The sequence below is a fragment of the Protopterus annectens genome, chromosome 5.part0 (assembly GCF_019279795.1).
Source record: "Protopterus annectens isolate FY-2018-M chromosome 5.part0, PAN1.0, whole genome shotgun sequence".
In the NCBI taxonomy this organism is placed as follows: Eukaryota; Metazoa; Chordata; order Ceratodontiformes; family Protopteridae; genus Protopterus; species Protopterus annectens.
The window spans coordinates 1,391,853,912-1,391,877,888 of record NC_056735.1 but is presented as its reverse complement, the minus strand read 5'-3'; the positions used below and the strand labels follow the sequence as shown (position 1 = coordinate 1,391,877,888).

Genomic DNA, 23,977 nt, shown 5'->3' with positions numbered 1-23,977 from the left:
TCATTCATAGAAACTTAAAGTTTGTAGGGTCTCCTTTGCACTGTAGCAGTACAGATGTGCTGGACATGAGGACAGTTCATGTAAATACAAAACAACCGCAATGCTTTGCATCTATGCATAATCTAATGTATCATGGACGTAGGTTGTTGGTGGCCTTCCGATACTGGATTTGGCATAAAAGACCATTCTCACTCTTCAGTCATTTTGCCTTCACGAATAAATAATATTGTGGTCCATTCACTCCACCCAGTTACTTAATCTACATAAATGCATATTGATTTTTATCTTTTTCCTGGTCGTCTTTTAACCCCTGTTATCCATGTAGCATCATTAACCATAGTACCCTCTATTCAACCTAGAGCAGAATGTCCATACTTCTCAAATTTCGCCAAAGCCAAAAATAATGGAGGGACTACTGTCCAAAATCAGGGACAAATTTTAATTATTGCCCTTATAAACTTAGAAACTTGCTAGAATAAAAATAAGAACCCGGAGGCCACCGAGACTTTGATCTGAAGAAGTTTATATTTAATAAACGAAAGCGCTAATCCACTACTTTTGTACAATTTTACATTTTACTGCAATTTTACTGGCTTTTGTACCTGTTGGATTCTCTGTGGCCTGCAGGTTTCTTATTTTTATTGTTTTTTTGCTTTTTAGTTTCAAAAATTTGTTAGAATAACAGGTTTATGTTGGCATACATTTATGTTTTGCGTATAAAAATTTGAAGCAAAGATGTGGACATTCTGCAAAAATCTAGACAGTTGTGAGGTATGAGTATGTCTGTAAAGTTACACTTCATAATCTCAAATTACTGAAATCCCAAATTTCAGTAACCCGAGACCATGAAGCCGAAAATCCAGAATGCCGAAAGTGCCAGAAGTTGCAGGTGAGTGAGTGTTTGTGTGTGTTTTTGTACATTGTATGTGTGGGTAAGGGTAGGGAGGTGTGAGTGTTGGATTTGTTGGTGTTTGTGTATGTGTGATGTGTATTTGCAAGCGAGTGGAGGATGCCGTTGTGTGAGTTTTTTTTTTTTTTTGTTATGTGCGATCTCGGAGTTGGTATATATATAAGTAGGAGGGGGTGGAGGGCGCAGCCCCCCTGTTTATATGTATTGTAGGGTTGTGTGGTTTGTGTGCTATGGATGGAATGGTGTGTGTGTTATGTGGTGTATGGTGTATGTATGTTGGTGATTGTGTGATTCGTGATTGTGGGTTTCGGCATTGTGAATGGTTCGACTTTATAGTCTCGGTTTACTGAAATTCGGGATTTCAGTAATTTGAGATTATGAAGTGAAACTGTCTGTAAAGGTATGCTATTGGCATAGCTCTTGTCTTATTACCACAGCCAGCAGCCATTTGATGAGACTATGAGCATTTACATATACCCAGTCTCCATCTTGTGTTACACACTGTTCAGCAGCTGGCTTTAGTTTTTTTCAAAGTGGTGGGGGAGATCCAGGAGAAGCGGTGTGGGCGACTAGGCCACAGAGTATATCACTTAGTGTTTTAGCTGACGATTTGGTATGTGTGTGGGGTATTGCACATCTGTGTTATTTGAGAAAGGGCAACACACAATAAATTGCAGTATAGTCGATACAGACGCACACTCACTCTCTCTCTCACACACACACACACACACACACACCGATCTGTGTGTGTAAGCATTTATATGTTGGTGATTTGCTGCCTTCTAGTTATACATGCTTCCTTACAAAGTGATACATTTTTGGGGGTTTTAAACATTTTCTTTATTTTTATCTAAAGTGTCCCCATCCTGTGTGTTAAAAAATTATATGCCACTTTTCTGTCTACCGCCACATTTCCTGTGGTACAGACTGCAATCTCTTGCCATAGTGTATTATCTAAGCATACTGTCTTATCTTGGCATACTGCAGTTGCATAATCATGTTCACTCATGTGCAGGCGCATTATGTCAAAAGTCTTCTCTCCCGACTTGCATCAGCACACACTGGGGTAGAATGAAGTTTGAATTGTACAGTACCATTATTTAAAAAGAAAATAAGCCACTATGTAGTGCCTTTGTATAATGGCACTGTATACCATGGCAGCGTCTTTGGCATGATACAAATAATTTGTGCCTTTCTGTGGTTTATTTTTAGTACTAGTGTATCTGTTTTCATTTACTTATTTTATTTTTATTTATACTTCTGTTGATTGGATTTGTTAGTCCCACTAGGCCAAGTGCCACTTTTCAGGGGAGACCCAAGGTGAAATTTGTATTTTGACTTGGGGAAATTTGACCACATTACCAGGGAATTTAACCTACTCTTTTTGGTAAGTACCTTGGGATCTTTTACATCCACCTGAACTGCTACCTACTCAGGCAGGTGAGGCTTTAGTTTAACATCTCATCTAAAGGATGGCACACTCTGGAGGGCAGCACCCCTTCTTATGCTGCAGTGTGTTGTCAGTATTGGAAAAAGCAATATAATTGCCTAGCGTGGGAATAGAATCCACTGCTTTCTGAAATGAAGGCAAATCTGCTACCTGTTGAGCTACTGAGACTGCTATATCCTTTTAAGTGGTCACAGCTGATGCAGTCACTGATGTGTATCTCATGTTTGGAGGACCAGCCTGGTACAGACAACTGCCACTTGTAAATTATGGCCCTGGAATTATGTAGCTAACCTTTCAAAAATACATACAAACCTGTTCATTGAAGCACTTGTGTAACAGTAGTAGCATTTTGTGTGGGTATAATCTTGGTGCATCTTCTGTCCGCTGGGTAATTGTTTCTAGTACATTTGTCCAGATGGAGAAAATGGTGATATGATGCTTTGCACTAATAATTTTCTTCTTTTCACTTTTACTATAAATTGTATTGAAACTAATTTAGAAAATGTTAGTATGCATGGAAATCATTAAACATAGTATAATATGCATGTTTTTCTTATCGTGCGTTTGTTTTTTATGTATTGTTTTATGGCAGCACTTGACTCAGGTTTTAGCTGAGAATGGTTCTGTAGCATTCCATCAACCTGGTTAACAGATGAGCAAATTCTCATGCAAAGCTGATGCTGTTGCAGTGTAAAAATGTTGCCATTTGTAAGTTTACACTAGCCTTCCTGCTGTGCACAGCATCATGGACAGTATTACAAATGCTGGCAAAAACTACCCCATTCCTTGACTGCATATTTGCTACTAATGGAAATTAGGAATGGAAGGAGAGAGCAAGAAAGTAGATTTTTGATTTATTCATCATATGCTGTGTGCCACCCCAATGCATCAGACATGAACTGCGCTTGTGCCTGTATTGTGGTGATTTACTAATAGGATAAAAAGATGTGGTGTATTTTTTACAGTGGATTCCATTGATTTCATTGACTGTATTTATCAAACAGAATTCACCAAAATTGTATTTGCTTGGAGGGAATAGACGAAAGGAAGCAGTACTGTCTGTCCATCCATCCTGCACAGGGGGTGTCCTTGGGAAAAAGTTAAATTTTCTTCAGTGACAAGGGTTTCCCCTAATGTGATTGTACTCAGAATTATATCTTTTTGACTAGGTTTAGGCAAATCCAAGTTCTTTTAATTAGCAGGCAGTGTTTTGAGTAAGACTGTGCAAATGTCTATTATCACAAAGTTTGTGCAGTCTCAGAGTTAATATAGATTGAGATGCTGGAGTATGGAGCGTGAAAGGGGCTTCCCCTTGCTTAAATGCCTTTTCCTTTCATGTTTTCAGTTGACATTGATATTTTTTTCATGCATTACCAGTGAAATTTAACCAAGTCTATATAGTGAATCCATTTTCATTGAGGGATACTTCATTTGGCTGAATCTTATTTGAGGAAATTCCAGACTACTCAGCCACAGAAGCGCCCATGCTTTTAGATCATGCCAAAAGATTCCTTAATGTTTTGGTGTCACTTTAATGTACATAGTCTTTCCATGCATCAAACTACTTATGTTACCTGTGCAAGTAGTTATAAAAGGCATATTTGGTACATAACTGTTTTTTTATGTTTTTTGTGCCCAAAGATATGATCTGTATAGAGTAGCTACCATCTGCTTTCTGGTTGTCACCATCATATTTACTAATATAATCGTCTGCCCATCTGTCCTCACACCTTGACCACCCTCATTGGGAGCTGTGTTTACAGATCCCAGATGGCTCCATATTGAAATATCATCAGTTCTAATGCAGAATGCCATAACTGAATAAAAAAAGAGCAGACATAAAAAGAGAAGTGCAAATATCAAACATTGCTCTTCTCCTTTAAACTTTTTTTTTTTGCAGGGGCCGAGCCCCATGTACCATCCACTGTGGGGGGCAAGTTCCTCACACCCCTGAACTCATATTTACCAACTGTGAGGTCACCATAGGGGAAAATTTTAACAAATGGCACTCTCAAATTTGCTATTTACAAGTCTGTATATTTGGCCATTCATTTTGCACATTATAGGTTCTGAATATTCAGACAGTTACCCTCCCCCAATAGTATGTGATCTGAACAGATATCCCAGCAACATATGATCCTGAGTAGGAGAAGGGCCTACTGTGTTGGCTAGCCCAACCTTTCACTGGTCACTGGATGTTAACCAGCAGTTTAAGTATGAATAGTAACCCTACACATGGCATTGGATGCTGACAGTTTAAGTAGGTGCACAGTAACATTGCACATGGCATTGCTTTTCCTTGCTTTAGAAGCCAGCTACATAGCTGTCACAGTAATGCATGCTGTACAGTAAGGTTTCCTCCTGCCTTTTCTGATGCTACTGCTTGCTCTGAAAAGGTGCCATGGGGTGTGTAATGTAACACTCAAGTGCAGGAGACCTCTATTTGCAGGAAAGCATGCTTGAGTTGTATGGGTGTAGCATGGTCAAAGATGGTTGATGGACCATCTAACCATAATATTATTACCCATGTGCTCCGGTATTGCTACTGAAGAAACAATAATCTTAAACTTGTTTTTCAAGCTTTTGTATGCATAGAAGTTTTTAGGATTTATTGCCAGTTTATTCTGCAGTTGTTTCAAACTTTCTCGATGTTCTGATGTACTGTGCTATGATGTCCTTTAAATGTATATTGTTTGACCAAGTACTTCTTTTCATAGCATTTTTTCAGCTTTGTGGGACTGGGAGCCAGTTAATGAAGAAAGCGTTACTCTTGGATGATGATGTATCATTAAACATGTTAACTTCCAGAAAAAAATAAGTTTTCTTGGTAGTGTATTTTTTGAAGTCTTGCATTTTTGTTTCAGGTTATTTGATCAACACACTGTCCTTGTTACTTCAACACACCGTCCTTGTTACTATGGTAACATTATCTTTTGTATGCTGTTAGGAACCAAAGTAAATATGGATAATCATAGCATAATCTACTCAGGAGAGATACTTGACCAGCTTGAGTGTCTTTAGAAAGCAGTCATCTTAATTGTTTCCAAGAAATATTGTAGATCACGGGTATAACTTAAATGTTAATATTGCACCTGACAATTTTAAGAACTTCAAAATTCATACTTTTCCTAACACCAAAATATCATACAACGAGCACTATGTAGAGGTCTCTATGTTGCCAACTAAAGAATTTTTGTGGAAGTTGGCCAGATTTATTGCTTTTTAGTAGAGAATAAATGCTAACGTTGTTTAGTAACTAAAGAAAGGCATTATCTTCATGCATCCATTCCCAATTTTTAATATTCATTACAGGTATCAGAGTGCATTGAAAATCGTGACGGCCCTTTTTGTGCCGAACTTCTCTCATTTAGACATCCACATGTTGCAAATCCAAGGCTACAGGTAAGAAATCACAAAAGAAGAACATAATTTGTTATTCTCTGTTAATGTTTGTGTGACTTGAAAATATCAGTAACTTCTATGAATCCATGTGAAATTTAGAGCAGTATATATTATAAAATAAGCTTCCCATGCACTCAAGTGCTGTGCATTCTGTTTTGTTTTTCATTTGCTCTGTTGATGGTAGTGTTGGTTAGTTGGGAATGTAACAAGTAGGAACACATTTATTGTTATCAGTTTTGTTGATTAAGACCCAGTAGGCACATGTGGCCCTTTTTAGGGATAAACAGGGAAAAACGGTCTAACTACAAGAGTTGCTCTGAATGGTCGAAGAAACTGGACACAGGGCTTTTGGATAAAGTGTTTTGTTAGCAAGGCATAGCCTTTTTCCTCTCTGTTCTATACTCTGAAGTACCTTTTGAATTTGTTGGCTAAGAACTGCCCTCTTTTTGGTGATGGAACTTGCCTCTTGTACTTGAGAAAAGGCATTAAGATGCTATATTGTTATCAAAGTATGTTTTACTGTACATTGTTTTCAAATTGTGTTCGTTTTCCAACATGATGTTTAATTCTTTGGCTTACCTACACTCTAGTGAGGCATGTTCGTCTAGGTGTGTTTTGATCACTTTTTTATAATTTTATTCCTTTTAGCCCACTTTGGCAGATTGTACAAGTTGGAGGTGCACTTCCAATGTTTTTTCCCCATTTTCTCCACTCCACTGCACTGCAACCTTGAAGTTTGTATATTTAAGATGGGTAGGTGTTTGGGCTTGGCCTCCCACATGGAAGTTCTTGGGGGCACGAGATTTTTTTTTATGTTTTGTATGCTTTTCAAGTTACTCTTTTTGATGATAAATAAATAAATCAATAAAGGGCAACTTTTACTGTTGCAACTTGAGTGAACATAGGGAAACCTAATTATTTTTTTTTTTGGAAAGTAAATAGTTATGGTGACAACTCTGTGCAGAGATGTTGGGTAGAGCTAAAGGCCATGCTTTCTGATTTAATTGTTAGCATTTGTCTGCATCCTAGCATTTTGGGTCCCCCTGCAATGGCTAATCTCTGGATAAATCTACATGTTAATTTATATTCCTTCTTTTATCCTCAGCATATAAACATTTTGTGTGATTGACATTGCTGTGGTAGAAATTTGAAATGTCACAGCATGGCATGTATGAGATTTTTTCACTGTGCTATTTCCAAGGTTTGAACAGAATTGGAAAGTGAGGCAAACATAAAATGTTAAGTTGTCAATCTCGCCTTCGTTCTTGCTGGTTGGGGATTGGAGCCCTTCCTCGGCTCCGACTCTGCCATCTTCAATAGCTCGAGAGCTGTTTACTGGCTCAAGGCTACCCCTTATCCCATGACGCCTAGCGCTAGCTACCCAGATCTCGTTTGCCGCTTTAGCTGCGAGGTTCCTGGATACTGGCTCAGGCTTGTATATCTTTATTGATCTGCCTTTTTTCATCAGATTAGGGTTTTTGATATAGTAGTTGTTGTTCTTTCATAGTTTATTAATTGTGTATTTAGTTTAAAGTGTTTAGTGTATTGTAGTTTTTCCTTAGAACTCATTTAAGTTAGAGAGTTCCCCCCCCCCCCCCTTCCCCTCTGTTGTAGTGTTAGGTAGCCGTTTAAGTTAGAGGCTTCCTAGTCTTTAAAAAAAAAAAATACACTTTTTCTTTGGATATGTCTAAGGAATCCAAAGTGTCGGGATTCAAGAAGTGTGACTCATGCTGTCAGAAAATGTCTCTGACAGATGGGCACACTTCTTGCGTCTATTGTCTAGGTGCAGTACACCTGCAGGACTCTTGTTCTATATGCCATGCATTTAGCCCAAGAGTTCTGCAGGAGCGCAAGAACAAACTTATTTTGAGGGGTCTTCTCAAGCCTCAGGATTCAATGGCCAAGGCTCAGCCAGTGAAATCCCCTAAACAGGCCAAATCATCGGCTCCCAGCTCGGAGCCGTCATCGGCCCTAGTCTTGCCTTCTACTTCGGTTCCGGCTGGAACCAAGGACTCTGCTTCCTCATCGGCTCCAATAGTACCCTTGGAGCCGTCAAGGATCCAAAAAAGGCAGAGGTCCCCTTCACTGGAGTCCATTCATTCGGCTCCTCGGTCTCCCCTCTTGCAGAGTGACCATAGTCACAGATCTTCACACTCCTCTCAGTCCTCTAGGCTCTCGGACCGTGATGTGGAGAGAGTGGTCGGTAGGTTATTGAAGTCGCAGGCACTGGCCAAAATGTTGTCCAGCCCTCCTCATCAGGTGTCGGCTCCATCCGTTTCTATCGATGTTCCTCCTCCGACTCCATTGAGCTCGGAGCCGGAGTTTGTTGGGGTTCGAGTCGTGGAACCGTCGGCTCCGATAACTCTTTCTCCTTCGGATCCGTCGTCGGCTTCGATCCCCTCGATGGTGCCTTCCATCAAGGGATCTGGGCACCAAGACTCCCTCGTCTGCTCTGAGGGGGCAAGTGGCATCGGACCCTTGTCCGACCCCTCTCCCTCTCGGAGCATTGGCGTGGGTGAGCTTGGCTCCTCCATTGGCCTCTGAGCCATCTCCCTCAGTGCGGAGGAGGATCCCGGTCTCCTCAGAACTGGAGCGGCAGGGACACCTTCAATGTCATGAGGAGTGTGCTGGCCTCTGAGTCAGCTCCACCTTCGACCCCATTGGCTCCGTCCCCAGTAGTGCCTGTCCCTCCTCCAGACCCCAAGCGCGGAGAACCGGTGCTCCAGGTCACCCCATTGAGTGTTTCCTCTTCTTCCGAGGACTCCGCTGATCATTCAGAGGAGCCCCCTCGAAGAAGAAGTGCAAGAGGAAGCACATTGACTCTCCCGAGTCTGTCACTTCGGTTACGGATTTGGATGAGTCGGAAGGGTCCCCGAGATCCCCCCCTCTGAAGATGTTTCCCTCTCTGACATCCTAGAAATGCTTAAGCAGAGGGGGAACTGTATACCCTAGCCCTTACCGAGGACGAATCTATATTCCTGGATGCGTTCAGTTCCCAACCTTCCACCTCCTGGGTTTCTCCGCCCTTCGATCCACTAATGTCTGTGGTGGCTCGAAGGGCTTGGTCAGCCCCAGATACAGTGGAACCAACCCCAAGGAGACCAGGCAAGTTAATTATTGCACCCCCTGACAAGCAGTTCCTTACTAAGGGTGTTCCCGTGGATGCCATGGTGGTAGCAGCAGCCACTAAAAAGGAGTTAACAAGGAGTCCAGGACCATGGACAGATATGGGAAGCGAATGTTTGCTTCAGAACTGAATTACTTATGCCATTTCACCAGGCTTCAGCGGGATCTCCTGAAAGAGCTCGGAGATACCCTGCAGGATCCATCAGCTGAAGGGGCTCGGGCTAAAGCGGCCTCTCAGTTGGCAACCCTTAACTCAGTAGTCAACTCCTCCATGAGGCTCATTTCCTATGCAGCCGATGGGTCGATTAGAGCCGCAGGCACAGGCGTGGCACTTTGGAGACATGCATGGATGCGGCTGTGTAATTTTGCAGAACCCATCAGAGCGTCATTCACCAACACTCCCTTTGACGGTTCCTTTCTTTTTGGACCACAGGTGAAAGACACTTTTACTAGGTGTGAGCAGGAAGGCAAGACTCTCTCTGCCATGGGAGTCCATTTTTCCACTCCTCTAGACCATACCCCAAGGGTCAGAAGAGTGGAAAGATGTGGTTTCGGAAATCCCAGGGATCTTCGCCTGACACACGTAGTGGTTTTTCCTCCAGGGACAGAGGAGGAAATAACAATACTAACAGACGCCGCCCTCATGGCAGAGGGGGTCCGCAGAACCAGAGCAGTAGAGAATCCTTCTCTGACAAGCCCTTCCAACATCCCTGAGGTGTTGCCCGACTGTCCGTCTCTGGAGGCAGTCGGGGGAAGACTTTCATTGTACCCAAAAGCCTGGCTAAGCATAACGCAGGACAAATGGGTACATTCAGTAATATCCGGAGGCTACAGAATCCCATTCGTTCAACCCCCTTTAATGTCATGCAAGTCCTTCCCAGATGTTCCACCGAATCTGAGGGACCAAGCAGTTATAGAAGTTTCAAAACTGAAGAAAAGAGAGTCCTCCAGGAAGTCCCTGCAGACCAACATGGATCCGGAACTTACTCAAGGTTCTTTTTGGTACCAAAAAAGACAGGGGACTGGAGACCTATTTTGGATCTCAGCAGACTGAACAAGTCTGTTCAAAGAACAAAGTTTCAGATAGTCACGCTACAGTCCATTCTACCCTTTCTGGGTCAGGACAATTGGATGTGCTCCATAGATCTCCAGAATGCGTACTATCACATCAAAATGGACAGATGCTCCAGGAGGTTCCTTCGCTTCCGGCTGGGAGCCAGTCATTACCAGTTCAGAGCTCTGCCCTTTGGTCTCACCACAGCCCCCAGGGTGTTCACCAAATGTATGGCAGTGGTCATCAAGGATTCCAGGTGTTTCCATATCTAGACGACTGGCTCCTTACCGCTACTACCAGGCATCAACTCCTTCAAGCCAGGGACTATACAATCTCAATTTGCTCCCAGCTAGGCATTACTATAAATTTCAAAAAATCTGCCTTCTTGCCCTGTCAATCTATTACTTATATAGGAGCAGACTTCGATACAAGGAGCATGTCCATAAAGCTACCTTTGGACAGGGTGTCCACAATTTGCCAGCAAGTTCAAGTTCTCATGCAATGCAAAAGAGTACAAGTCAGGTACGTCCTTCAAACTCTAGGTTCTTTGGTGGCGGCAATTCTTCTGATACTCCTGGCCCGCTTTCACATGAGAATCCTGCAGTAGCTTCTTTTCACGCAGTGGTCCTTCCAGCAGCTCCCCATGTCTCACATGATCATCATTACAGAAGCATGCAAAAGGCACCTTTCCGGTGGATGGTCTCCCCACTAGTGATTCAGGGCAGACCCTTCATTCAGCCCCCTCCGGTTGCTACAGTGACCACAGACGCCTCCCTGATAGGGTGGGGGTGGGGCATTATCAGGGAAGGACAGTCCAGGGCACTTGGCAGGCTCACGAATACCATCTGCATATAAACGTCCTAGAAATGAGAGCCGTGCTCCTAGCGTTGCAAGCTCTTCAGGACTGTCTTCCTTCTGGGACCATTGCAATTCAAACGGGCAACATGTCAGTGGTGTGGTACATCAACAAGCAGGGTGGAACCAAGTCCTACCCCCTATGTCGAGAAGCGCTCAGACTCTGGCAGTGGGTGATTTCCTCCCAACGATTTCTGATTGTGACGCACATCCCTGGGATGTCCAACGTCATAGCGGACAGGCTCAGCAGAGCTATTCTCATGTCTCGCGAGTGGTCTCTGAATCAGGTAGTTGCGGATCTAATCTTCCGCAAATGGGGACAACCTTGCTGCAACCTTTTTGCCACCCCCTTCAACAGCAAATGCAGTAACTACTTCTCCCGCTTCCTGGTCACTCTCCCAGAGACGCTCTAGTCCACGATTGGCCTCAGGGACTTCTTTATGCCTTCCCTCCGTTTCCCCTGATACTGAAACTCATTCAGAAAGCTATGTCGTTGGGTTGCAAAATGATCCTCATTGCCCCCTACTGGCCTCGACAGATATGGTTCCCATTCCTGCACCATTACCTTCTCGAGCAGTCTTGGATTCTGGATCCGATTCCAGACCTACTGATTCATCAATCAAGTGGGTTGCATCAGTCCCTTCAAAAGCTCCATCTCACAGCTTGGTTGCTCCACTTCCAACTTTAGCCAGGCTTCCCAGTATTTCCCCGGCCATACGCGACATTATTGTTTCCTCCCATAAGTCTGCCACTAGGAGGACTTATAAATTCAGCAAACGTAGAACAACGACACCACCACACAGCAAATAATGTAGCAAAGGTATTTACTAATAAAATAGTTTTAAAGCGCTTATCGTCAAGCCAAGTGTCTGACTTCTTCAGAAATGAAACCTCTCATTAACAATACACGTTAATATAGTTACACAGTTAACAACTCAGCTAAAGAACCTGCTTCAATTAACCAATTATTCTTTTTAAAAACACACTAACAGTAATAATACAACTCCATACTAAAACATGTTTTTACTAACATTAAAATTGAGAAACCACATAGAAGACCACATGTAGTATCCCCATTTCATCATCATTTTTTAAAAATACTTTAAATATATTACCAGCGCATAATACTGTTAATTTAAATGTATTGTCATCTCTTAAGGCTCTTAAGTTTTAAAAGACTAGATATAGAACAGGTATCATTTATTCCAGGGTGGCAATAGGCATGTAATCTAACCTGCCATAATAACTCAGTTTCTTCTAATTTTAAAGGTCTAGGTCCACCCCTCTGGTCTATTGGTGTGTGATCTATAGCAGTAAATTTAAAGCTGTGATCGGGGTAAATAGCCACATGTTTGGCTAGGGCATTTTCCAATTTCAAATTCTTAATTGCATATACGTGTTCGTATATACGGTCTCTCAGCCTTCTCACAGTTTTTCCAATGTAGAAGGCCGGACATAATCTGCACCTAGCCAAATATATTACAAAGGATGAATTACAATTCAATTTAAAACCTATTTTGTATGTACAATCAGTAATAGAAAAATGTGTACCCTCCTCTATGTATTTACAATAATTACAGTTCTGGCATTTATGCATGCCTCCATTCAATACTGGTCGCATTTTCTTTAATTCCAAGATATCCTTCATGTTCCTCCCTCTCTTGTATACAGCACGAGGTTGGCATCCTACTTTATTGTAAATACTCGGGTAATGTTTAAACAAATCCCAATTCTTAAGTATAATGTTTGTACATGCACTACTGTCCTGACTGAAAGTAGTAATAAATGTAGATTTAAATGTGTCATCCTCCAAACCTTTAAGAGATGTTTCTCTAACAGTGTGTATGACCTGTCTTCCAGAGTTGTCAAATTCAACAAACATATCCAAACTCAAGTTATGTGATACCGCAACATTACCAGACTCATCCGTCATATTAATATGAATACCAGTAGTGTTCATGACATTATCCATGTTTACCGGTAATAGTGGTACATATACTTGGTGCTGTCTTTTTTCAATGATTTCCTGAATCAACTGGTCCAACATACCCTCCGGGTAACCCCTTGCCAAAAACATTGTCTTTAAGTTCAAACATTCATCGTTAAAATCGTCTTCCAATGTTACCATTCTTGCAGCACGTACCAGTTGACCCTTAACAACGGATCGCTTCTGTGAAAATGGGTGACAACTGGTAAAATGCAAGAAGGTGTTGGAATAAGTTTTTTTACGGTGGATTTTAGCCGTATAACAATTTAGAGTACAATTTTTACTCAAACATACATCCAAGTATGGAATATTTTCAGTAGAAAATGTGTATGTAAATTCTAAAAAACTTGTACTCTGATTGAAGTATTGTATCAATGTTGCAGCTTCACATTCGGTAATGTCGACCAAAATAAATATGTCATCGAGAAATCTAGTGTAATATAGGAATTTCTCGTAATAAGGATTTTGCTCTGAAAAAACGTAGTGGGATTCCAGTAAGCCATAACCAAATTGGCTATACTGCCACCACATGGGGATCCCATGGCTACACCTACTGTCTGCTTATAAAATACTTCTCCAAATGTAAAAAAATTATATGACAGCACCAAGTCCACCAATGTTGTTACCAAGTCAACTTCTCTATCTGATGCATTATACTTCCTTAGCATGAAGTTAACCCATTCTAACGCGATGTCCTGAGGTATGCTGCTGTACAGGTCTTTTACATCCACTGTTATAAAGTTAGTCCCTTCATTAAACAAAACAGTACTAATTGTCCTCAAAAAAGACCACGAGTCTTTACAAATCTGTTTTTCTTTACGCACATATTTTTGAAGTATCGAGTCAACCACCTTTGCACAAGTATATGTGGGTGATCCCCTACTATCAACCAATAACCTTAATGGTGGATTATATATATTTTTATGAACTTTTGGGATACCAAAGACGCATGCATATTTAGGATAAGATGTACTCAAATAGCCATGCGTCTTCAAGGAGGACTTATGTTAGTAAATGGAAACGTTTTTCTTGTTGGGCAGAGGCTAGGAACATAGATCCCTTCACAGCCTCTATCCACGAAATCTGGGACTTCCTAGCAGAACTCTTTCATTCGGGGTCCGCTTTTGCTACAATCAGGGTTCAATTAGCGGCCATTTCAAATTTTCATGTTGGGTTGTCTAATGCAAACATTATGTGTCATAAGTTATGTAAAGTGTTTCTAAGAGGGGCTACTCTCCTTAGACCCCCAGTGGGAGATCCCCCTCCTCCTTGGGACCTTAATTTGGTACTAACCTCATTAATTATGCCCCCCTTTGAACCGGCAGCTTCCTGCTCCATTAAGTTTTTATCTTGGAAAACTCTCTTTCTGGTAGCTATTACTTCAGCCAGACGTGTCTCTGAACTTCAGGCACTATGCATCCATCCTCCATACTTGGTTTTTCATAAGGACAGGGTCGCTCTGAGGACTAATCCCTCTTTCCTTCCGAAGGTCTGCTCGGAAAATAATTTGAACCAGTCTATAGACCTACCTGTGTTTTTTTCCCTAACCACACCAACAAGGCAGAATACAAGTTACATCAATTGGATGTTCATAGACAGTTGCGTTTCTACCTGCATAGGACGAAGGATATAAGGAAGTCTGACCAACTTTTCCTTTCCTATGCTTGGGGCAGACAGGGTCTCCCAGTTTCCAAAGTGACCTTATCCAGTTGGTTGTCTCATATCATTACCTTTATCTATCAACTAAGTAATAAAGACTTGCCAATCAAACCGAAGTGTCATTCTACCAGGGCCTTAGCCACCTCTGTAGCCATCCAGTCTAGGTTGCCCATGGACTCTATCTGTGCCGCTGCTATGTGGGCAAATCCTCATACCTTTATTTCTCATTACAAGTTGGATTTGGTCTCCAGAAGTAGAGCTAACTTTGGTTCCACTGTTCTGAAGAGTCTGTTCCAATGAGCCACCCAGGATTGTAGGTGCTAGGGACACTGTCCCAACCAGCAAGAATGAAGGTGTAATTGACAACTTAACATAAAGAAGTTATGTACCTACCATAACGTTCCATGTTAGTTGTCTTCATCTCGCCTTCTTTCTTGCGCCCCCCCCCCTCCATCCCCTAGCCTATTGGACCGAGAGGAGTTCAGTTTTCACTGGCTGAGTGTTCCTTGGTTTGTTTCTTTTACTGGCTTAGACAGCAGGACAAGTATGTTTAATCATTTGTTTGGAGGAATTTCTTCCTATAGCTATGTCTGGGGTTAGCTATTTCAAACGAGATCTGGGTAGCTAGCGCTAGACATCATGGGATAAGGGGTAGCCTCGAGCCAGTAAACAGCTCTTGAGCTATTGAAGATGGCCAAGTCGGAGCCGAGGATTGGCTCCGATCCCCAACCAGCAAGAAGGAAGGCGAGATGAAGACAACTAACATGGAACGTTATGGTAGGTACATAACTTCTTTTTTGTATCAATCACCAGGCAAACCCATTGATGTTATGTGATCCTATCTCGCCTACATTCTGTACTGATGGGCTCGGAGCCGATCCCTCGGCTCCGACTCGGCACACTATGCTATAGAGCGAGGCCTCTTATTGGCTGAGCTATTTCTTATCCCAGGATGCACCACCACTAATCCCCCAGATCTCGTTTGCCGCTTACAAGCTAAGACGTGGTCTCAACTTGGCTGGGCTAAGTACTAATTTATTTAGACTTTTCCTGTCAGGAATTTGCTCGTTTTCAACCCAAAAGCTGTTTTAACAGCTATTGTTGTGATACGTGTGTGTATTTGGTGATTTTGTTGAGAAATTTGTCTTTTCGTTAAGGGAAGGTTTCCCGTTTTAGTTAGAGGGGCCTTCCCCTTTTGCTATTCTAGCGTTTATTTGTGGGTCAAGTACCCGTTTTAGTTAGAGGGTCTTGACCCTCTCTTTCTGTGTTTTTCTTGTGCAACTGTGTTATTGTGTCAAAAAAAAAAAAAAAAAAACTTTATATTTTGAACTTAAACTAGCTAGTTTTTGGTGTTATCTTGGATAGCTGTGTTATTTCTCTTTAGTCATGTCCAAAGAGCATAAACCCTCCGGGTTTAAAAAATGCACGAGGTGTGGTTTTAAGATGTCCATAACGGACGACCACTCCTCGTGCGTTTATTGTTTAGGCGCCAAGCACCTACAAGAATCATGTAGCGTGCGTCACACCTTCTCATCAAGGGTCCTCCAGGAGAGGAAAAACAAATTAATCCTTAAGGGGTTAATTAAGCCATCCTTCGAGGAGGCTTTATCTTCTTCTCCCTCTCCTTCAAAAAAGAAGAAAGCGTTGGCTCTGACCAGTCAGTCGGAACCGACTGCCAAAAAACCTAGGCAGACTTCCCCATCGGCTCCACGGACTTCGGAGCCGAGGGCGGAACGGTCTGCCTCGATGCCTCCAGTCTCGACCCCTCTGGTTTCGGAGCCGAGGACTGGGGCATCGAGAGGCGGGTCACCTTCATCGGCTCCACTGATATTGGAGCCGATGAGGGTTGCTGGCTCAGACTCTTCCCCTTCGGAGCCGAAGTCCTCATCGGCACCGAGGGAAATTGCCTTGAGATCTCCCTCGGAGCCGATAGTTATAGAATCCATTCGGAGCCGGTCCCCTAGTCCTTTGGAGCCGATGGAGAAATCGGTTCGGACACGATCGGTATCATCCAGATCATCCAAGATGTCTGATTCGGACATCGACAGGGTGCTCCTAAGACTCTTCCAGTCTCCGGTGTTCCAAAAGTTAGTTTCGGCTCCAGCCCATTCGGCTTCGGAGCCGATGGTCCACCTTGCTACAATGGTTCCTCCTCCAACAGCCACGGCACCGTTGGAGCCGGTGCTGGTGGAACCGGTGGAGGTTTTAGGGTCGGGCCCGACCCTTACTCCAACTCCGGCTCTTGGGTCGGAGTTCGGTACGCGGACTTCTTCCGTCGGCCCCGGGGGGGATGCTTCGGGACTGATGTTTTCGGTCCCAAGTCTTCCTCTCGGTGCGTCGGCTGCGGGGGTGCCATCTACCGTCGTGGCCACGGAGGTGGGACCCTCCCAGGATTCTGGTGGTCCCGCCTTCAGGGCTATGAGGAGTGCGTTAGCCAAATCATCTTTGTCCACCTCCACGGTCTCCCCAGCTCCTTCCCTGCATACCGAGACTGGGTCTTTGGTAGTCCCCCTGTCCTTAGACAGCGGAGCCCCGGGGCCTGAGGTTACCCCCACTGGGGTTTCCCCCCCTCCTGGAGGTCCTTCTGAAGCTTCTTCGGAAGAACCCCCCAGGAAAAGATCGTGCAAGAGGAAGCACGTTGACTCCCCTGATGAGTCTCTTACATCAGACACTGATCTCGATGATGCAGAAGGGTCCCCTAAGTCATCCTCAGATGATGTCTCCTTTGCAGACATCCTGGAAGCCCTTAAACAACGAGGCGGCTGGCAGTCCAAACCCCCTTCTGCTGATGAGTCGGTGTTCCTTAAGGCCTTCGGGGCTCAGCCCTCCGCCTCCTGGGTGTCTCCGCCCTTCAACGAGCTCTTGGATTTGATCTGTCGAAGGACGTGGGAACACCCAGACTCTGTGGAACCGGTGCCTGCTCGTCCGAATAAGTTCCTCTCTGCACCCCCTGAAAAAGAGTTTCTAACTAAAGGTGTGGCTGTAGATGCTTTGGTGGTGGCATCTGCTACCCAGCAAGATGTAGCAGAGGCTTCGACGTCCATCCATCCTCCTAATAAGGAGTCTAGGAGCATGGATCAGTACGGAAAGCGCACCCTAAGTTCAGCGGCCTTTACATTAAGGTCCTTGAACTACCTTACGCACTTTACTAGATTTCAGAGGGATCTGATTAAAGAACTTTCCGATACCCTCTTGGGTAACCTGCCTGAGGAGCTGGCCCAGACGGTTGGCTCTCAGCTGGCTACATTGTCGTCCATTTCAAACTCGTCAATGAGGCTCATTTCTTATGCGGCGAAGGCGAGTAGAGCCAGCAGTACAGGCATTGCTCTACGGAGATAAGCCTGGCTCCGCCTGTGTCATTTCTCGGAGGCCTTTAAGTCTTCCTTTGCCGACGCCCCCTTTGATGGGTCCTCCCTGTTTGGACCCAAGGTAAAGGACACACTGACCCACTGCGAACAGGAGGGTAAGACTCTGACTGCCGTAGGGGCACGATTTTCCACTCCCTTTCGGCCTTATCCCAAGGCTAAAAGAGGAGGGAAAATGTGGTTCCGTAGATCTCAGAAGCCTTACCCTTCTCAGCAGGAGGATCCCCTTCCAGAAGCAGGGAGGGGAAATTCTTCGAAGACGCCGTCCCAGAGGCGGCAGAGGCCCTCGCAACACTGGAGACCGCGAGTCCTTTTGTGGCTCTTCAGCCTTTCACAGTCCCTGAGGGATTGCCCGACTGTGCAGCTCCGGAGCCAGTCGGGGGTCGTTTTTCGAAGCACCTAAAATCCTGGGAAGGTATCACTCAGGACCGATGGGTGCTTCGAATTATCGCCGGAGGTTACACCATCCCTTTCTCTCACTCTCCACCTCAGTCCAAAAAAATCCCGGACCCGCCACCCAGTCAACGGGATACTGCAGCCTCAGAAGTTTCAAAGCTGCTGCAAAAAGGAGTCATCCAACCGGTCCCCGCAGACCAGATCGGATTAGGGACTTACTCAAGATTCTTTTTGGTGCCAAAAAAGACCGGGGACTTGAGGCCCATTTTAGACCTCAGCATTCTAAACCGTTCAGTCAGAAAGTCCAAGTTCCGAATGGTCACCCTACAAACCATTCTCCCATTACTGGAGAAAGGTGTTTGGATGTGCTGCATAGATCTCAAGGACGCTTATTACCATATCATGGTACATCAAGCGTCCAGGAGACATCTGCGCTTCAGCGTAGGAGGCAGTCATTTTCAGTTCCGCGCGCTGCCCTTTGGTCTCACCACAGCCCCCAGGGTGTTCACCAAGTGTTTGGCAGTCGTGACTGCTCACCTGAGAAGTCTAGGATTCCAGGTGTTTCCGTATCTAGACGACTGGCTCCTAACTGCCACCTCCAAGCATCTACTACTGCGGAGCCTTCAAGCCACTATATCACTGGGCAATTCCCTTGGAATCACCTTCAATTGGCCAAAGTCTGTGTTGCTGCCATCTCAACGAATAAGATTCATAGGGGTAGAGATAGACTCAAACCGAATGCGGGTCTATCTACCTACAGACAGAATACAAACCATACAGACTCAAGTTCGAGCCTTACTTCCCAGGTCCAAAGCCCCAGCCAGAATGGTCCTGCAGCTATTGGGATCCATGTCCGCCACGGTTCTTCTAGTCCCCTTGGCAAGGTTGCACATGAGAATTCTCCAGTGGCTTCTTTCAGCTCAGTGGTTCTTTCAGGAACTCCCTCTCAGTCAACTCATATGGATCACGGAAACATGCAAATGGGACCTTCGCTGGTGGCTAGTGCCCTCCAATTTGGATCAGGGACGACCCTTTGTTCCACCTCCTCCTGCGGCCACTTTGACCACGGACGCCTCCCAGATGGGGTGGGGGGGGCATTCCCTGGGCAGGTCAGTCCAAGGCAAATGGCACCCAGAAGAGACCCTACTTCATATCAACATCCTAGAAATGAGGGCGGTGCTTCTGTCCCTTCAAGCCCTTCACGATTACCTCCCTCAGGGCGTAATTGCCGTTCACTCAGACAACATGTCAGTTGTCTGGTACCTGAACAAACAGGGAGGGACCAGATCCTATCCTCTTTGCAGAGAGGCCATGAGAGTCTGGGAATGGGCAGTCTCGACCAAACGCTTTCTAGTGGCTACTCATATCCCGGGCAAGTCCAATGTGATAGCCGACAGACTGAGCAGAACCATCCTCTCTCCTCACGAATGGTCTCTGAACATGACAGTTGCAAGTCAGATTTTCAGCAAATGGGGAGTTCCGTGTTGCGACCTCTTCGCGACTCCACTAAATGCGAAGTGCAAAAAATTCTTCTCCCTAACCCCGGCTCCTGGGAAGAGCCCCATGGACGCACTAGCCTGTCCTTGGCCCACCGGCTTGCTTTATGCCTTCCCCCCCAGTTCCTCTCCTTCCCAGGGTGATCCAAAAGGCATCTCTCTTGGGGAGCAAAATGATCTTAGTTGCTCCTTACTGGCCTCGTCAAGTATGGTTTCCCTATCTTCGGAAATATGCTTTGGAAGGTTCATGGTTCCTGGATCAGATCCCAGACCTTTTGGTTCATCAGTCGGGACTATTCCACCAGTCCCTGCACACCTTAAAATTGACGGCTTGGCTCCTCCTCTTCCGACTATAGTCAGGAGTCATACATTGGATCCAGAGGTTGTACACATATTATCTTCGGCCCATAAGTCTGCTACAAAGAAACTGTATTCTAGCAAATGGAAAAGATTTGCTATTTGGGCTCAACTCCGGGGCCTGGATCCCATCACTATTCCCGTGGCAGAAGTACTAAAATTTTTAACTTCTCTTTTCAATCAAGGCTCTTCAGTCTCTACCATCAAGGTTCAATTGGCAGCGATTTCCAATTTTCACGAATCTATAAACCCACCTTTAATGAGCAACAGATTGTGTAAGACCTTCTTGAAAGGTGCTGTGCTTTTAAGACCTCCGATTTCTCATCCTGCTCCTCCATGGGATCTCGATGTGGTGTTACGCGCCTTAACTTCCTCCCCCTTCGAACCGGCAGCTACATGTGATCTAAAATTTCTATCGTGGAAGACTGCTTTTCTGGTGGCGATTACTTCTGCCAGAAGAGTTTCAGAGCTTCAAGCTTTGTCTGTAAAACCCCCGTACTTGGTTTTTCACAAAGACAGAGTATCTCTCAGGCCAAATCCTTCCTTTGTCCCTAAAGTTTGTTCCAGTTTCTGCCTACAACAATCGTTAGAACTTCCAGTCTTTTTTCCAAAATATTCTAACAAAGCGGAATTCATATTCCACACATTAGATGTCCACAGGCAGTTGCGATCTGGAGTAGGAGATTCATTTGTCTGCAACCTGTGGGTTATGGATCCGATATCGGATCCGAACCGGCATGGTTTACCAGCTATGGATCCAAGCTCTCAGCTCCTCCCCTCACCCATAATGCCCTGCTCTACCCTCATGACCTCAGATCTCGTTTGCCGCGCATGGTGACCGGATTGCTTCTCAAGCTAAGTGCTAATTTTAGTGTTGAATTTTCAAAATTTAATAGATTTTTTTTGGGTTTTTGTGTGAAAGTGTAGGTTCCCCTTTGACATATTTTACTTTTTAGAGTTAATCTAAAGTTTTATCCCTCCCCTCGCTGTTGGCGTAGTGTGTGTGTGTGTGTTGGGCCTGTGAGTGTATTGTGTGTTTTAGTTACTTTAGTTTTAGTAACTACTGTGATAGTTTGGGATGGCAGAGCAACCCAAATCTATCTTTTCTAAATGCTCCGAGTGTGGCCATAAGCTTTCCCCAGCTGATGGCCACACTCTGTGTGTTAGATGCCTGGGGGTTGAACACCTCACATCTGGTTGTACCATTTGTGCAGGGTTCAACCCCAGGGCATTGAAGGAGCGGAGGTCCAAGCTTGTTTTGGCGGGCCTTTTACCGCCGGACTCGGCTCCGACCTCCGCTCCTTCAGGAGTAACCGTACCTACGGTTATTCCTTCTGCGGCACCCCCTCCTCCTCCTGGGACTCAACCTCCCGTTTCTGGTTCGGAGGAGAGGGATGCTAAGAAAAGGGACCGGAGGGAGAAGCACCATAAGCGGCGGGCCGAGACCTCTGTTTCGGCCCCGCCAGCCAAGCGGGCTTCTCCCCCGGCTCCGTTGTCGGCTCCATTGTCGGCTCGGTCTCCTCCTTCTCGGCTCCGGTCTCCAGTGTGTTTTTCACCGGGACCTGAGGAGGAGGAGACCCGATCTCCGTCGAGGCTATCGAGGAGGCACTCCAGGCCTACCTCGGTAGCCTCGTCGAGATCTACGTATAGCCTTTCGGATGCTGATCTGGACCGGATGATGAGAAGGTTCATCCAGGCCCAGATGCAGATGGGAGTGCTCTTGCCTCCCCCCCCTCTGGGGGGGAGTTCAACACCCTTTTTCAAACCGATTGCTCCTTCTCCGACCCGCTATCCGGGCTCGGAGCAGCTGGAGCCGAGCAGCCGGGCGGGGTGGGTCGGCGCCGATAGTACTTTGTACTTCGGATCCGACCCTGCCCTCGAGTGCATCGGATCCGACCTCTCGGAGCCTGGATCCGAGCCTCGGATCCGGGGATCAGTGCTCCTTGGCGCCGTCTGTGTCGGAGCGCACTGTCGCCGGATCCGAGCACCGCGCTGGCTCCGATCCACTCTTCGGATCCGAGGGAGCCGATTGTCGGATCCTTTGGTCGAGGTCGGCTCCCTTCGGCGTTTGATGTAGTGGAGAGGGCCCTGTTGAGGGTCTCCGGACCCCGGCACTTGTTTCGCTCCGTCCCGCTCCCTCTGCACTGGGCCAGGCTTCCACCATCCGGCCCTTGGGACAGCCCGCTTCTGTGCCCCAAGCTGCTCCAATGGAACAGATTGCTGCTTGCGAGGAGTCCTCTGACAGCCCCCAGAGGATGTTCCTCGCAAGCATACGCAAAAGGAGGCACATTGACTCCCCCGAGTCTCTCACGGAAGACACGGACTTGGAGGAAGGGGAAGGCTCCCCACGGTCACCCCCCGAGGATGTCTCATTTGGGGACATCATGGAAATGCTCCGTATAAGGGGGGGGTGGTCTGCCCCCAAGTCTTCCTCGGACGAGTCCGTGTTCTTGGAGGCATTTGAAGCGGGCCCGTCTACCTCTTGGGTGTCCCCTCCTGCCGACCCCCTGGTGGACCTCATTACCACCAGGGCGTGGAAGGAACCGGACACCGTGGAGCCAATTCCTAAGAGGCCCGATAGGATCCTCAGCCCACCGTCCGACTGCGCCCATTGGAGTAAGGGGCCTCCGGTAGATGCCATGTTGACGGCGGCCACCAAGAGGGAACTTGCTCAGGAGAGTCCCTCAGTCCATCCCCCGAGCAAGGAGTCTCGGATGATGGACCGCTTGGGGAAGCGGATGTTTAGTTCAGCGACCTTCTCGGTAAGGGCGCTGAACTACCTGGCACACGTCAGTAGGATGCAGCGAGATCTCATTAAAGAATATGCTGCATCTCCCCCAGAGTCCATGTCGGAGGAGGACAGTGTGCTGCACTCCACCCGCATGGCCACTCTTAGATCAGTTACTAATACCTCTATGCGGCTACTCTCCCACGCTACGGAAGGCGCCGCTAGAGCCGCAGGGGCAGGCCTAGTCACTAGACGTCAGGCCTGGCTCCGTCACTGCGATTTTTCTGAGCCCTTCAAAGCGTCGTTTGTGAACGCCCCCTTTGATGGTTCTGCCCTCTTTGGCAAAACCGTTCGCGAAACCTTGACCCAGAGCGAGAAGGACGGGAAGACGCTGTCTGCCGTCGGAATCCGCTTCTCTGCACCCCAGAGGCCCTACTCTAGGAACCAAAAGGGTCATAAGAAGATGTGGTTCCGGAAGTCGCAGCAGTCCCAGCCTGCTCCGGACAACCAGTCCTTCCGTGGCAGAGGAGGACAGGGAGGACGCCGCCCTAGAGGCAGAGGGGCTCCCAGAAACTTCGGGTCCAGAGAACCTTTCTCTGAACGGCCGCGCAGCAACCCTGAGGGTTGCCCGGCTGCTCCACTCTGGAGGCAGTCGGGACGTTCCGGGGCACCTAGCGGCATGGGAGTCCATAACATCAGACCGCTGGGTCCTCCAAATCATATCCAGAGGATACCGCATTCCTTTTCTTCACTTTCCAAAGTTGAAGTCCCTCCCAGACGTTCCACCCGGTCAACGGGAGGCCGCTTTGGCAGAAATTGGCCATCTGCTAAAGAAAAGAGCCATCCAGCCCGTCCCCCCAGACCAGATCGGATCAGGGTTCTACTCCAGGTTCTTTTTAGTGCCAAAGAAGACGGGGGAACTAAGACCAATTCTAGACCTTTCTCTCTTGAATCTGGCAGTCCCCAATGAAAAATTCCGAATGGTCACTCTGCAATCTATTCTCCCCCTTCTGGGAGAAAATCACTGGATGTGCTCTATAGACCTCAAAGATGCGTACTACCACATCCTGATGGACAGGCGCTCCAGGAGGTTCCTCCGCTTCCAGCTGGGAGCCAGTCACTACCAGTTCCAGGTCCTTCCCTTTGGTCTCACCACAGCCCCCAGGGTGTTCACCAAAGTATTAGCAGTGGT

At 46.1% G+C, this 23,977-nt stretch overlaps 1 protein-coding gene across 1 annotated transcript in view; it reads left to right on the top strand.

The window, feature by feature from the left end:
- The window catches only part of PCID2 (PCI domain containing 2), a 593,048-nt gene that overhangs the window by 45,649 nt on the left and 523,422 nt on the right, over positions 1-23,977 (top strand). Inside the window, exon 3 of the mRNA XM_044071205.1 lies at positions 5,673-5,762. Within this exon, the coding sequence (XP_043927140.1) occupies positions 5,673-5,762 (90 nt within the window). The remainder of the gene's footprint in view (positions 1-5,672; positions 5,763-23,977) is intronic.